General features: G+C 43.7%; 1 protein-coding gene across 4 annotated transcripts in view; it reads left to right on the top strand.

The window, feature by feature from the left end:
• The window catches only part of Dlc1 (DLC1 Rho GTPase activating protein), a 323,702-nt gene that overhangs the window by 265,564 nt on the left and 41,159 nt on the right, over positions 1-16,979 (top strand). Inside the window, exon 1 of one of the 4 annotated variants that reach the window (XM_057752363.1) lies at positions 14,279-14,630. The exons of the other annotated variants lie outside the window; for them this stretch is intronic. Coding sequence (XP_057608346.1) covers positions 14,594-14,630 — 37 coding nt within the window. The 5' untranslated portion in view covers positions 14,279-14,593. Of the gene's footprint in view, positions 1-14,278; positions 14,631-16,979 lie in introns of those variants that run through there. 4 annotated transcript variants of the gene reach the window in all.

The raw sequence follows: 16,979 nt of genomic DNA on the forward strand, positions 1-16,979 counted from the left end.
TAATCAAAATTTCTTTATCGGCGTCCATGTCTAGACTCACTCTTTGGTTCCACTGAGTCGAAACAACACTTCTTAAGTTCTACATAGGCACAATAGTGGGAAGTCATGGGTTCGAGTCTACTAGTGCTACAGTTTCCTTGAATGAGCTGTTTAGTTTTCTGAAATTGCTTATTCAATGAAGATGTTAATAGGCCCATGGGTGTTTAGGGAATTAATCCATATAGAAGATGAAAGCACTCGGGAACACAATATAGATAACACTCAACACGTATCTAGAAACAGACTGCTGATGTTTTATTGGCTTTCTGATCGACCGACAGACTCTCTAGAGCAGAACCAACATCTGTAATCATGAGGCTTTCCGTACTAACACTGTGAGTTTTTCTGTATATCCCAGGTTTCCTTGTGGTTTTCCTATTCTAAAGGTTCGGAGCCCATTTTCCTTCCTGCATCTATGTAGATAACTGTTTATATTCGAAATACTCACGGTCTCCCTCCATATTTCATCTTCCTCAAATATTTTTCTTTTATCTCATTTTGGCTCCCATAATTCCTAGCTGTGAGATCGCAGCTTCCTCGATCCAACTTTATACATCTCTTACCTAAGATACTAAAAGGAGAATCTCGATTACAGCCAGCCCCTAAAAGAACACACAAAGTTGTTGCTTCTTGTTTCTTCCTGGAAAAGAGCTGAGAATCAATAACACTTACAAAGGCCCCTTCATCTCTAAGGCCATTGTTCTCCAGGGAAGTAGTTGCCTGTTGAAATATTGTTCTGGAGGTGAAGTCTGTTTGTAGTAAAACATCCTACGAAATCAGACCCTTCAATGAGATTCTGTGCTCAAACCCTTCATCTCAGTTTTTGTTTCATGCACATTAAAGTGTTACTGGAAAGTGTAGGTCCTTGAAAGTTCAGGGGGAAAGAGTTCATAAGATCTAAGGCACAGTTGAGACAAAGCTATAGCCAGAGGCCTGGTTTCCTGAGAAGGAAGGAGTGCCCCCCACCAGTCTGTCATGCCTCTGTCTAAGAGGATATTAAAGCCATTCCTGAGCTCCTGTGTTTACAGCCAGGCATGTGTCTTTCTCACAATCCCCATCTGTGCCAGTGAGTCACATGATCAGGGTGACACTGCATGCTCCTTCTGAGCTCCTGTTAACTGCAATAGAGTGATCAATTAGAGTACTCGTGACAAAGACAGACACAAAGGCACCCTTATATGAGATACCATCTTTCAGTCCCTGCCTTCCTCTTATCCTCTGCATGTTATCTTTGGTTAAGATTCTTTAAGGATAGCAAATGAATTTTAAATGAAACCTTCACTAACCTTTCTTTTTTCTAGCAAAATAAATGTGTTTCTAAATAAATATCCAGATGTAGCTTGATATGGTAGTGCACATCTGTAGTTAAAACTGCATTGGAAGATGAAGCAGGAGGACCATTTGAGTCCTTGATTTCAGGACCAGCCAGGACAAAGGAGCAAGACCCTACCGCTGTAATTATTGTTTCTGTAATACATAGATGTTGTTTGAGGACTCAGACATATAGCCCTTTCTTTTTCTATCATTTCTTTTTCAGATGTCTGAGAAAACTGAGGAAATGTATATTCACACACATGCACACACACACACACACATCCATACGCAGATGCACACCCCACAATAAACAGTGTCGATTTTATGCGCAATACAAGACCCTTTGGAGACAAATGGCTAATTTAATACTGACCATGCGCTGACAGATTTTGGGAGATGCCTATTACAGCCTTGGAAAATGCTATTTAAATAAGGGGTGTGGTTACCAGCAGAACCAATGGCTCCATTCTGTACATTGAGAGTAATTCACTTAGGCAAGTCTTTCCAAAACCAAGGGCAAACAAGAGGCCTGATGACCCCAGGGACTATTAGCAGATGAAGACTTTCATCTCTAAATTACCTGCTTTGTGCCAACCATAGTTTGAGGGGGGGGGAGACGCTTGAGTTTTATTTCCCATTCCTTCTTAGTATAAAGAGACCAGCTGCCAGACCATGCAGATAGACATGGCCTCTGTCATTCTGAAGATAAGGAAAACAGTAACCAGCTGTAGCAGAGAGCTTTAAAAATATTCATGGGGCCCATTCTTGGCCAGTAGTGAGTATAGGGTGGCTGAGCCTGTGCAGAGCCAAGAAGAAGGACCAGGCAGATGGGGACCAGTCAGGGTGCACAGATAAAGGAAGTGGAAGCAGGAAGGGGCTAGAGAGCAAGAAGTGGAGTCAGGTCCCTGTTTGTTCCTAAGTTTCTGAGGGAGTATAGGGAGGAGGGACTGAACATAGTGGGGTAGGGTAGCAGTCACTGGACTCTTGGAGACACAAAGGGGAAAGCCTAAGATATACCTGCAGTGTGAGCAAGCAGCCTAGCCCGGAGGATGAGCATGGTTCTGGGGTGGGAGAGGAAGTCGGAAGCACAATGGAGAAAGAACCTTTGAAAGAGGGCTGAGTTACCCACACCCCCTTCTCTGCCAGGATTCTGATGGAAGATTTCCAGTTAGTATCCCAAGACCAATATCACCTCATTTCTCCCCAGCTAGGGGATGGTTGTCAAGGAAACACCTAGAAGATTGACTAGGGAGAGTGCATGGTACTTCAGTCGAGGTCTTGAGAGAAAAAGCTTAAGTCTTCAAATGTGCACATTCACACACACACACAATTTGGTTATTGATGTTCTCTGGATGGGCCCTACTTAGCTGTCTCTTCACAGCTAAGTGTAAATGTGTGCAGCCACATTCAAGCCACAGCCCTGCATATAACAGACAAGCTCCATCATGCCCGACATTTGCAGATAAAGGCCCCTGGCCCCTCCATAATTTGAATACTCAAATTAGCATGATAAGCATCAGTCATAGACCTGGAAATCCAGACCAAAAATCCCATCATTTTTGTGACCATTTGCAAATGTAACATGTTATCTAAGATGATCTGGTCTGCGGGTTGTGGGGACACTAGAGTTTGTAGCCATTCTTTCTTAGCACAGATGTTCCTCTCCCCAGTCCTATGGTCAGCCAAGTATGCACGAGTCTGTCTATCTGAAGATCTGAGATTGTTGTAGAAGCAATGAAAGTACTTGGTATAACATACTTGCTGCTAGTGTGGAGAATGAAACTCATTTTGAAAAGGGTCAAATGAATTTTTTTTAACTGTCCATACTCATTTAGGGGAGCTACAGGGAACCGTTTATCGTCCTGCAGTTTTCTGCTGGAGAGCCATTCAGGTCAGTTTTGGATTAGATCCCTCCCTTCCCAGGAGACCAGCTGTATCCTCTGGGGAAGAATCTAGGCGACGTAACTGGTGCATTCGCTGTTACATTCAGTTCCTGTGGCAGCCAAGTAGGGAAAATAAGAGGTTTTGTTTTGTTTTGCTTTGCTTTGAAATGAGGTGTGGTGGCTGTACACCAAGATGCAGCCATGATATCATACTTCAAATGTGAAGAGAAGCATAAAAACCGGGTCTGCCTGGTTTGTTTTGAACACTCCTTAGAGGACACAGATGGGTCTTTTTCATTGTCTTGTCCGTATGTGGACCGATCACCCTTAAGAGAACTACTTTTCCCCTACATTAGTATCATCTCTCCGTTCTTCTTAAATTCTTTTTTTTTTTTTTTTTTTTTTTTTTGGTTTTTTCGAGACAAGGTTTCTCTGTAGCTTTGGAGCCTGTCCTGGAACTCCCTTTGTAGACCAGGCTGGCCTCGAACTCACAGAGATCCGCCTGCCTCTGCCTCCTGAGTGCTGGGATTAAAGGCGTGCGCCACCACCGCCCGGCTCCGTTCTTCTTAAATTCTTTGCAGATTCTGTAAGCAGCCCTGTCTCAGGGTAAGATCATAGTCACTTGAAATGTCCTAAGGCCTCTAAAGTAAAGTCCTGCTTGCTCTCCTCTCTTGCTCTCCATGCTGAGGAGCACAGTAAAATTTCCAGAAAAGGGCTTGAGAGATGGTTCAGTGGCTAAGAAAGAGCTCCTCCAGAATCCTGAGTTAAATTCCCAGCAACCACATGGTGGCTCACAACCATGTATAAGGGGATCTGAAGGCCACTTCTGTCCACATTTTTTTTATTTTATTTTATTTCCCTTTGTTTGTTCCTCATATCACAGCATCAATAATTTGTTACAATTGATTGAGACTCTGTGCCCAATTGATATACGTTGTGACTGATGGGTACAAATACCTGCATGTGATTATTAAAACTTTATTATTTATTTTGCCTGCTCAAGCTATCTAGAACTGTGAGAAATCCATTGAAATTTCCCACCATGATTTTTACCTATTTCTCCTAATTCTACTAAATTTTGCTTTGTGAAACTTGAGGCTATGAGCACAGAGGTTATTATCTTGCATAACAAGCTTAAGAGTGATTTTCAGTAACTCTTCACTACTTACAGTCCTTAAAGCTTGTTATTTCTGGCATGTATATAGTTTTCCTTAGAGTATAACCTTCATGTATCTTCCTCTGCATATCTTTTGTTGTAACTCATGTAAATAATATATAGCTAGGTTTTTATTTTTATCGTTACTGGGAATTCAGCTATCTGAAGAATTCAGTTATGAAATACAGTTGACACTTCTAATTGATTGCATTTATTTACCTATTATTGCCTTTCCTATTTTCACTTTGTTAACCCATCAAAATGACGGCAACAAATAGCAGGGGAGTAGTTGTTGGTTCAGCAACAGAATACAAACACAAATGAGCTATATAGCCTAGCCCTTTCTCTACCGATCAATTCTTCAATGTCAATCTTCCACAGTCCTTGAATCCTGTTACCAGATCTCCTTTTAAAAAATGGATAATTTGCTGCCTTGCAGTTTCCCCAAATGCAACTTAATCCAGCTTAATTCAACGGAATCACTAAGAGATAATTAAGGGAGTTAGTTACACATGAGCAGGCAAGCTGTGGGCCTGCTATAGCTCCGCTCTCCCGTTGACTATTAAAGCCAGTTAATGACCCAGAGCTGTGGAGGAGCTTTCAGCAACAACAATGTCAGGGCCAGCATGCTACAGTGACCGCTAAGACCACGCACTTCATTATCATCCTTCACGGAACTGGCCACTTATATCACAGCGCCTCTACTGTAGGACCAACCTGTGGTGTAGAAAGGCCGGCACAGTATAAATCAAATAAATATAGAACACCTCTGCAGCAGAAATAAACTCAAGGGGGTTCCCCCTTCAGGTTTTTAGAATTTTGGTGGGCAGTTTTATTTTATAGGTTTTCCAAAAGACATCTGAATATTGATTTTAGCAGTGAAAGTTTAAAGGCAAACATACCAATAGGCCTGTAAATAAGGTGAAAGGGAATAAGCATGAAACTATTGACATTATACTTGGCTACTGGAAAAACGAGTGTTCTAGGACTTCCTTATTATGATGCATATATGAATATACAGACTATCCTAGAACTTATGGGAAATTTCAAAATCAAGCCCTTAGGTCTTGGACTTATCCCCCGTCTTCCATAGCTGTTTATTATGGAGGCTGCACTTTGTGCAAGTCACCTGTATTAGTGACTTCTGTGACAAAACATCACCACTAGAGGTGACTTAGAGAGGAAAAGTTTGTTTGGACTTATGGTTCCCAAGACAAAGTCTGTGATAGCAGGGAAGGCATGGCACAGTAGCTAGGCAGAGCGGGGAGCTGAGAGCTCACATCTCCAAGCAGAAACGAGAAGCAGAAGAGCGGCTGGGGCTAGGGTGAGCTGCCAACCTTCAAAGCCCACCCCTAACAATTCTGTTCCCACAGCAAGGCTGCACCAGCTCTCCAAACGGTGGTGATTGAGGACCCAGGTTTTATTTATATAATTGAGTGCATGGGTGGGTGGGTGTTTTCAAACCATCATAGTATCTAAATGCAAGGAAAATGAAATAAACTGGGCTTCATGGCATAGGCTATAATCCCAGCTATTTGGGAAGCTGAGGCAGGAGGATCACAAGGCTAGCCTGAGCAAAATTTTTAAGTACTCACAAAACAAAAGAAACAAAAGGTCAAAAGAAAGTTGAGGCTGTGGTTTGGCAGTTCAGCACTTTTCTGAAAAGTACAAATCCCAGGCTTAATACCTAGTATCACAAAGGTACATAAGAAAGAAAGAAAGAAAGAAAGAAAGAAGGAAGGAAGGAAGGAAGGAAGGAAGGAAGGAAGGAAGGAAGGAAGGAAGGAAGGAAGGAAGGAAGGAAAAAAGACAAAAAGAAATCCTAGAACTGTTTTTGAAGTCATGAAAGGTATAATTTAAAATAAAGTGGCATTGTAAAACTTTATTTTATAAACTGATTTTAAAACTTTATTTTATAAACTGATTTTGTGCCTTAGCGTTTTCTGTTTCAAACCATATAAACTACCTAAGGGAAATTCCTAGTTTATAATAATAATAAATAAATAAGTAAGATCTTTGGATTTTCTGTGAGAGTTTAATTTCTTTTTAAAGAAAGGCTAAAATATCAAGTATCAGGTGACAAACTATTAAAAATAAATGGCAAGTGGGCCAGTTTAATCCCAGCACTGAGGGGACAGAGGCAGGAGGACCTCTATAGTCCCAGGTTATCCTGATCTACAGAGTGAGTCCAGGTCAGGCAAGCCAAGGCTACATAGTGAGACTCTGTCTTAAAAATAATAAAGACAAAAGCTAATATAAACATAACACTTCTAAATCAGTAAAAGAAAATGTTTCATTGAACATTAAAGGAGGCTGGGGGATGACTAAGTCGGTAAAGAGCTTGTTGAACAGCCATGAAAACTGATTTCAGATCCCCAGCATCCACAGGAAACAAAACAAAACAAAAACAGCCAGACGTGATGAAATATTAACATTGGGAGGCAGAGACAGAAAGAAAGATCCTTGGAGCTAGCCGGCCAGCTAGTCTTGCTTAGTTGGTAAGCTGCAGAGTCAACCCTAGACACTGACTTAAAAATAAGATGGAGATCTCTCTCTCTCTCTCTCTCTCTCTCTCTCTCTCTCTCGCTCTCGCTCTCTCTCTCTCACACACACACACACACACACGTACATACATATACATCACATACAAATAAATAGATAATTTAAATATGCTTTTTAATGTATAGATATTGTCTTAGACAGGGTTTCTATTGCCTTGAAAAGATACCATGACCACAGCAACTCTTATAAAAGAAAATATTTAACTGGGGCTGGCTTACAGTACAAAGGTTTAGTCCATTATCCTTATGGCAGGAAGCATGTTGGCATGCAAGCAGATGTGGTCACTGGAATAGCTGCTATCAGAGGCTAGGAAAGGAGAATCAGGAGTTAATGAATGGAAATGAATTTCCGTTTGGGAAAAGGAAAAATTCTCTTATGGCCATACGGAAAGTGGTGCTGGCCAAAGAACAGTGACAATCTGCTGAAGCTACTGAACTCTCCACTTAGGATGGGAATTTTATACTATGTAAATTGAATGCAGTACAAACTTGAACAAATTTTGCATTCAAAGCAAATGTAAAGAATGGGAGAGTATTTATTTTTTGCTTATCCCCTTAACAATAGCAATCAAAATTATCACACTAGTAAAACTGAGTACAAAAGAAGCAAATACAATCAAACTCTGTGAAAAATGCCAGAAAATTTTATGGAAGGCAGTCTAGAAAGATAGATGACAATAGGTAGGCAAGTAGATAGATAGATAGATAGATAGATAGATAGATAGATAGATAGATAGATAGATAGATCAAAAGCCCCAGTATCATTTGCCCTTTTAATTCAAAGTGATTATCTATAAAATTATCACCTTTGCTCTTTAAACTTGTATTATCTAAGAATGCCTATTTTTAAAAATTGAAAAAAAAAAATAAAAGTTCCGCATTGGTTAACTGCTTGATATGCCCATAAGATGGATATAGAGTAACTACAGCAGAGCATCTTCATCAGCCATGCAAAGCGAATTGAAATATTATGCAATAGGGCCTGAGGATGTAGCTCAGTTGCACCTAGCATGCATACAGCTCGGGCTTGATTCACAGCAGTGCCTAAAACCTGGCACGGTGGCTCATACTCATGATCTTAATACTCGGAACTTAGAGGCAGGGAAGGTAACTTTAGGTCATCCTTTGCAACATACTGAGTTCAAGGACGGCCTGAGCTGCGTTTGACCCATTCTTAATAAGTAAGTACATATACTTAAAGAAACAACATATACTATGATCTCAGTTTTGTCTGACCGGAAGCCTGGGCACACAGATAGACCTACAATATATCTCAGTCATCTTAGGTAGTTTGGTTATCAAGTTTCATTTTTTCTTCATACTTTTTCGTATTTTCTTAACTCTTCACAATGAACATTTTAATCCATGTTAAATGACAAAGATAAAAATATCATTTGCATCTTAAATAACATAGCCCATCCCTAGCAGTCAGGGAATTGTGGGCTACAGAGAATTAAAATCGGAGGATGCTAACAGAATAGACAATCAAAGCCTGCAGTTAACTTGGATAATTCAGAGGGAAAGAAGCCTCATTGCTCACATGGAAAAGAGAAAGAAAAAATTGTAATTTTTTTTGTTTGCCACTTCCTTGATTTTTGTGTTGCCAGAAGCCACATGAAAGAACCAGATTCATCTTGGCAAAGATCAAATGAAATGTTGGTGTGGCAGAGGCACGGGATGGCATGTCACTGTTGGGTTCTCATCTTGGCCATTGTTAGTAGGGAGGCCTTAGGCTAAGCCACAGATGAGCCTTTGGATAAACTAGGTTTTCAAACAAATTCTACTGTAAATATGCTAAGTATCCCAGGAAAGCCTGCTCACTGAAGTATTAGATCCACATCAAGATTCAGTGTGCCCAGACTTTCCACTGAATGAGCATCCCGTAATCCCACTCCGGAGGGTGGAGCAAGAGAAGTCCTAGTTCAAGGGTCAGCTTTGCTCAATGTAGTGAGACATGGTTTTTTGTTTTTCTTTGGTTCACATGAAAAGAAGGCTAAAGATATAGCTTGATAGTGTGGGTGTTTGCCTGGCTTGTCTAGATTCAATCTCTAGAAACTCAGAGAGAAAAAAAGAGAGAAAGAGAAAAAAAGAGAAAGAGAATTCCACTGTCTCTGCAAGTTTATCTGTCTCTACTTTTGAACAAGAGATTTCTCCTCCAGATCCCCCCTTGATCTTCATTTTGGCTTCACAGTGCCTTTCTCTGACTTAACAATTAATACGTAATATAATTAATTAATAATTATTTCTTGTTTGAAAGATAAATGTGCCGCCCTAGGCTGGTTCATCGTTTGGCTTAAGTGATTATCCGAAAAGCAGATTTATGTCATTTGTGGAAGAACAGAGTCACTCAGTACCATTCATTAATAATCTAAGTATGTTTCCAAAGGAATAAGTTACCTTTCCCCCTATTCTGAATAGGGATTGTCCAAAAGTTATAATAGCACATCTAGCTAAAGAAGGCAGCTTCTCCTGGTAAAGCTTTAGAAGCATCAACTTTTTGCTGTCCATGTCCTTTCTTCCCTTCCCCTTTCTGTCTACAGGTCCAGCATGTGGTGTGTGAAAACTGAAAAAAAACTAAATATCAGGCCGGGCGGTGGTGGCGCACGCCTTTAATCCCAGCACTCGGGAGGCAGAGGCAGGCGGATCTCTGGGAGTTCGAGGCCAGCCTGGTCTACAAGAGCTAGTTCCGGGAGAGGCACCAAAGCTACAGAGAAACCCTGTCTCGAAAAACCAAAAAAAAAAAAAAAAAAAAAAAAAAAAAAAAACCTAAATATCAGTTAGGGGAAGGAGTCAGGAAGAACCCAAACTGAGGTCACTGAAGCTAAAAAGTAAATGAGTGTTTTCAGGACAGCCATTGGGTTCCCAATTGAATTATGCCCCCCTAATTGAAAACCGCTAACATTATTTTCAAGATTTTGTTTCTTTGTCATATTTCCTTCGAGCATTACAAATCAAAACTATTTTCCCCAGTCATTTCACAATGTTCCATTGAGCACAAATTGCATTACAACATTTTTCAAGCACAGAAGAGTCTTCAAGTCCTAAGGGAAGCAAAGAAATTTCCAGAGATTATTTGGCTCCTATCTCTAGACCAGAGGTTTAAACTAATTGCCCCCAGGGATAAATGAAGCCCAAAGTTGAAATTGCTCAGGATGGATCCAGATTTTTTTTTTTTAATTAGCTGCCAGCATCTAAACAGTGGAAGCTTTAACATAAATACACATAAATGGGGCTGGTGGTATAGCTCGGCGGTGGAGAGCTTGTCTGGCATGTAGAGGTGGCTGGTGTGATTATCAACATAGCAAAGAAAGCAAAGTAAGGGGAGGGAAACAGAACAGAGCGTCTGACATTTTACCCAGTGTATTGGGGTTGTTCTGTTTGCACATGCCAAACAGCAAGTACTGGGCCAGTAGCTCTCCTCTCTCTCCCTCTGTCCCTCTTTCTCTTAAGATTCATTTTTGCAATCAGTTTAAGGAGTATATGTGGTAAGGGGATTACCTTAAAGTGTCTTCTGAGGCCAGAGGCATTGAATATTCAGGAGCTGAGTTTACAGGTGGGTGGGAGCTGCCAGATGTGGGTGCTGGGAACCCAATGCAGGTCTTCCACAAGAAGAGTGTATGCTCTTCATGACTGAGATACCCATCTAGCCCCTGGCAGCTCTCCTCTTAGAGGGTCTCTTGGTAACCCAGTTTGCCCTGTCCCACTGGGGCTTGCCTCATTGAGATCACATGCTTAAGCCTTTTCAAGTTGTGTTGTGTTTCTATCATGTAGGGGGATGACACACAAAAAGGTGCCCTTGGACAATATCAGTAATATCTCATGTCAACCATTAAGATAGAGTATGAACCCATAATCATAAAGAATAGCTCTCTTCCTCTGCTATGCAATTTAGGAGTTAGCTGTTGAGATTTCTTTGTCTCTCCTTGGTAAGTCCACCAAGTCTTTAGGAAATAAATCTAAATAGAGACTGCTGTGCAGCTGCTGTGAATAGCCTCCATGCAGATAATACTTGCCTCTGGGGTGAACATAACAGGCCATTATACCGGTAGTCTTAATAGTCTTCAAAGTATGCCACCGGGAATCAATAATTCAATGACAACTACCTATAATTCAATACATAAATTAATTAATTTGTGAAGGATTTCTTTTTTTCGTTGTGTGTGTGATGTATGCATACATGTGTTGATGTGTACACACACTTTTATACCTGTCCAGGCGTCAGAGGTCAGTGGCAAGTGTCTTCCTTGGTTATGATCTGCCTTACCAGAACTAGCACTCACCAATTTGGTTAGCCTCATTATAGCCAGCAAGCTGCAAGGATCCCCCAGTCTCCCAGTACTGTGTTTAGCAGGCTCCCTTTCTTTGTCTGGCTTTTTACCTGGATGCCGTGATCCTACGCAGGTCCTCCTGCTTGCCCCGAGTGACCTTGCCCGCAGCCATCTCCCCAGCTCTTGCGTTGTTTATCTATTCTTACGTAGTAACCACGGCTGCTGGCTCATGGGAAATGATCTTCTGTACTGCGCCCGGGACAGCCTACCTCTCAGAGTCCTGTGCCTTGAGACCCAGATCTCAGCCGCAGACAAATGCAGTTTAAGGCTAGCTGCCTGGGATAGACAAATGAAGCCCATGGTGATGAATGGAAGGCTAAGTGAGCAGGAAGGGCTCTGAGCTGGCTTGGGGATCCTCTTCCGTCTGATCAACAGCATTGTCTATCCATACTCTTGATTGGTTTTGCCAGCCTTCCCTTCGCCCGGCTTGAAAGAGCACCTATTGTTCACAGAGGTCAAAGCCAAGGCTTCGTTCTACATTGTTTTCATTTCCTTCTGGACATTCGGAGTAGGGACTTCTTGTTGGAATTTGATGTGCCATTTAATAAACCAGTGGTCTACCAAATCCACAACTTCCTGGTCCATGGATTCAAATCGTCACTGATAGGAAACATCCAGAGGTTGGGCCAGGTGACTCAGGTCCATGAGCCCAGTTACCTGAGAAGTCCAGGCAAAAGGAAAGGAAATTCAAAGTCTGCCTGGGCTACAGACTGAGTTCCAGGCCAGCTTGGGCAACTTGGTAAAAATCTTAGCTAGATGTTTATAAAGTGCCGTGGGGGGTCAGGAGAAAACTCCATAGGTAAAGGCACTGGCCATGCCTGCTAGTTAGTTTTTTGTCAACTCGACACAAGCTAGAGTCATTTGAGAAGAAGGATGGACTCATCTCAGAAGGTGAGAATATGCTTCCATCAGGTTGGCCTATATGCTAGCATGTGGGGTATTTTCTTGAGTGGTGATTGGTACAGAAGGTCCCGGCCTACTACTAAGTAGGGAATCTTGGACTACGTAATAAAGCAGGCTGAGCAAGCCACACACAAGCCAGTAAACTGCACTCATTTCTGGCCTCTGCGTTAGTTCCTGCTTCTATGCTCCCGCCTTCATTTCCTCCCTCGATGGACTATAAACTGCAAAATGAAATAAGCCCTTTCCTCCTCTAAGTTATTGTCCCATCAGGGTTTTGGCACAGCATCAGAGACACAAATTAAGACACCATGCAAGCCTGAGGACTTGAATTTGATCCTCCAAACCCATGTAAAAAAAGTGGAAAGAGATAATAAACACAAAGCTGGTCTCTGACCCCCACACAGTACCATAGCAAAGAGAAAATATTCGGAGGAAAAAAACCCCCGCATCTGTACTGATCATATGCAAATCTACATGTGTTCACATTGTATTGCATATGATAAGTCATATAACAACTATTTTAAAAGTATGTAGGGAGGATGCCCATAAGTTGTATGCAAAGTATATGTGATTTAGTCTGTGGGGCTTGAACATTGCAGAGATGTAATTGTTGGATGCGTTCACAGTTCCCCCGGCATCCACACTTCAGAGGACAACTCCATTTTCTTGGGCTATTCAGGTGTTCACTTCCTGGGCTCTCAAAAGTCCCTCGTTTCCATTCACCCCCATTTCTTCCCATCCTTCTATAAACTCTTGGCAGGCAGAGGCCACATGCACTCTGCACTGCCTTTGGGTCCCCAGCATTCGCCATCAGGAAAATGTCCTGGCCATAGGTCTGCTAAATGGAGGGCTTCCAAAATGAGGAATTCTTGTAGGAAAACAGGGTGCCACTGGTAGAAACGGGAAGAGTCTCATCCGTTACCTAGCTTATGGCTATAAAATCAATCCATTTTGAAGTATAAGGGAATACATTTTACTTACTGAAGAATAAACTCGGCCCCAAATCTATTGCCTGGCCTGCCTAACACCCCTCATCTAACTTAATGCATATTTTCCCACTTGCTTTGTTTTTTGTATAGCTTCCCTAGTAAGAAGTCAACTCCAGAAGGATATGGGTCAACTGGTTTCTCCCCATAGTAAATGCTCTCCTGGGATTGAAAGAACAAATTTCCATTAATAAACACATAAAACACCAACTTACTCCAAAGTAAATTTTCATGAAAACTGCTGTTGACTTTTAAACACCTTACTCTTAATTATATTCTGTTCCAAGTTTCAAAACGGGGCCTTCTTATGACATGAGGGACCTCCACCTAAGCTGCTTGAGAATCATTTGAACCTTTGAAAAAGAAAAAAAACAACATAGATCAGATTATCACCATCAGAGATCGTAAGTGGCAGGCTGGGGGCTAGTTCATGAGCAGTTTTAGAAACTGTGACCTTAGGCCTGGAGGGATGGCTCAGCCGTTAAAGGCTAGGCTCACAACCAAAAATATAAGAAACTGTGACCTTAGACCAAATATCACAGAAATGCACTGGCTATGACTGCACGCATGCATAGTATATTAGCTCTTCCCCGCGTGCTGGGAAAAACTTCCATAGCCATGTTAATATCAACATTCCGTCTGTACTCTTGAGGGCTTTAGTGGGGGCTTTGGGTGTCCCAAAGACCAGGTTACTGCTTTTCCCCATTTTCTGATCAAGAGACACTGATCCATCCTTACCTCTCCACTGTCCCTACCATCACGGCAAGTTTTTGTGATGTCTACCGGAATGAGAGCCTGCGGGTGCACAGACCAAGGCGGCTCCTGTGTGAGCGTGAGGCCCGGATCTCCGCACCCAGCAAAAGCCTCCAGGCTTTTTGACTTTACCCCAGAGGCCAGTAGTTGGCGACTTTCAGGCGCTTCCCGCCGCCGCAGCAGAGCAGACCCTGGGAAAACATTCCGAGAAAGGGCGGAGGAGGCGCAGGCGGGACCTGGGAGGGCTTTGGGCGGGAACTGGTGCGCGGTGGGCGGAGCCAGAGCGGAGCCCGAGGTCGCCGCGTGGGTCCCGCCCGTGGGGGCGGGCTCGGTGGGAGGGCGCGGCCGGGAGGGCGCGCAGCGAGCAGAGCGCTGCAGCAGCAGGCGGGTGGAAGGTGGTGCGCTCCAGGCTGGACCATGGCTGAGCGTCAACGCTGCAGGAGCCAAGCCTCCCTAGCTCCGCGTCCCGCTCCCTGAGAGCGCTCCTTTCGCGGTGGCAGTCCAAACTCACGATTTTGCCCGAGCTAGGGCGAGGGGCAGGGAAACGTCGAAACAGGATGTGCTGACGACCGCGAGGGCTCACGTCCCGGGTGCCACCGTGGGTCCCGGCGTGGGATCCCGATTGCTTCGGGGTGCCCCGGTGCATTCCCGCAGCCCTGCGTCGACCTTGATGTGTAGAGACGAACCGGACACCATGATCCTAACACGTAAGATGAACTTGTGTCGTGTTGTCGGACTAGTCTGCCTGGGGTCAGCTGGTGAGGGGACCAGCCAAAGAGGACTTGTCACCCCGCCCTGCCAAGTCCGTGCTGTAGTTGTGTGTTTTGACACGCTTGCAGAGGAGTCGCCCCAGGCTCTCAGTAGTAAAACGTGTGTGTTTAAGCAGCTTGGGTCAGAGTTTGGAGAGGGAGGTTTTAATTCGGGTCATGTCCCTTGGCCACGTATTGCCTGGGGGACTGCGTACTGGCGTCCGGATGACTTAGACTCTTTCTGTTCCTAGAAACTGGCCTTGGGGTTCCAGGGGCGAGCGACCCCATTGCGACTTCTTTGGGGGACGGTTCTATCTCTTCTTGCTGTCCTACACCGTACACGATCCAAATCAGTATTGTTTCCCAAAGAAAGCGTTATTTAAGGGACTGTGTGGACTTTAGCTGTACTTGAGGAAAGTTTCCTTAGCACTGTTTCCGAGTGCATTTACCGAACTGTTCTTTGTTGTCGTTCTCCTGTTTTCAACGCTGGGAAAATCTCTGAGCCTCGGCGGGCTAAGTCTGGATTGCTGCTTGGCCACCCCCAACCCCCATCGCACGTGGGGTTCGGATGGGAACTCAGCGCTTTCCCGCTGTGTGGGGTGGTTGGATGCGGTTCCTGAAAAGCCCCCACTAGAGGCCCACGCCCTTGGCGTGAGAGGAAGAGTTCGTGGGCTGGAGAAAAGGAAGGAAACACGTCTCCAGGCCTGAGGCTTTTTTTTTAAATCAAGGAGATGGTCTCTTGGACTAGTGCCCTTCTCTGTGCCCCTGTCCCCTCCTCCAATGTCAGGAGCTGAGAGCCTTTGATCCTTCTTAAGGGTTGCTCCCAGAACAGCAGCCCACCCTGTTGGTGTAATTTTCTGTCTCTGTGAGTCATTTCAGTGCATGGCCTTTGGTGCGAGGAGTGATGCGCGGGAAGTAAATTGAGGATCAGTATCGCGCAAGATGCGCGACCCTGGAAAGTGGCATAACTTCACTGTGCCGTCCGCAACTCGGGGTAGTAACTGTTGACACAGTGGAGGTTGTAAGGCTCAAATAAACTACTACACGTAAAGTGCCTCGTGGGGTGACGGATACTGACGTCCGCTCTGTTCCCGAATGATGCTAACAGCTAAACGGGAAGCCCTGCCTAAGGTCATTAATCTGCTCAGTAGAGGAGGAAAAAAAAAATATTGCCCCATCCGGTTTTGCTTTCAATGAGGCTTTTTACACCCAACGTGGTCACAAATGGGTTCATTCTCAGAGTCAGAGGCTGCTTCAAGCTGTGGCTGGTGATTCGGAGGAATGCTTGGCACAGCCATCCGTTACCAAAAGATTCGTGGGGGTGGCATATGTGACGCATTTGAGTAGAGAGAAAAAAAATCAGGCTCTGGAGAAGGCAGAATGCCCAGTCTCAAATTACATTTTTTTTAACCCTGCAAATTTCTGTTTGCTGAAGAGATGAAGGAAAATAATAGCCCAGCGGACTGCTGCACTCAGAATGTAAACCTATCAGCGGCTCTAAGTGGCTGACTAATTTTGCTCCCATCTGGACAGCAGGCTAGTCCTCCGCGGGATAATTTGCTGACCATAAGGGTAGAATTAATGGAGGCACCCAGTGCCATCTTGGCAAGCAGATTGCAGCAGATGGTCAGAGGGGTGCCCTTCGAGGCAACAGCCCCCCTAACAGAAGAACCAAAGTCCTAAGGAACGAGTGTCAAATGGTTAGCAGATGTGCCTTCAGAAGTTATTTCGAGACCTTTCCTGAGAAAATGCTGGAGATTGCCTGTATTCGCTTTTATTGAGGCATGCCGGATTTGCAGCCTGGCCCTAGCCTGGCTGCATAATTTTTTCATTAGTACTACTGTTCGGAGAGTTGAAAATGAAGCTCAGCAGACAGATTTTTCTCTCAAGCTGTCTTTTTGCAAAAGTTTGCTTTTGACAAATTGATTTTGCTTTCTCGCAAGCTGGGTGACATGTTGCTCCAAACAGGCTAGAACAGGCTAAGAGTTGTGTTGTGACCACAGCAAGGTATTGCTGCGTAAAGTGGGCTTTAAACTGTCTAGGACACCAGCTCTTATTGCAGAAGTGTTGTGGGACTTCAAGGGGCCCTAGGAGATCCCTGCAAGATGCTTCCAGTCTGAAGCTTGGTGAGGCTCCAAAAGGTGGTTTCAAATACAAAAAAAAAAAAAAAAATAGTACTTGGGTTTCCCTGGGTGTCCCTGTGGAGATTCTAAATCATGATGCAATGTTTAAATGAGTGGTATTTTTATGACTTAGGCAAGTAAATACTCAATTTGAAAATATTCAAGGAAGAGTGATTTGGTCCAG

The sequence above is a fragment of the Chionomys nivalis genome, chromosome 20 (assembly GCF_950005125.1).
Source record: "Chionomys nivalis chromosome 20, mChiNiv1.1, whole genome shotgun sequence".
Lineage (NCBI taxonomy): Eukaryota > Metazoa > Chordata > Mammalia > Rodentia > Cricetidae > Chionomys > Chionomys nivalis.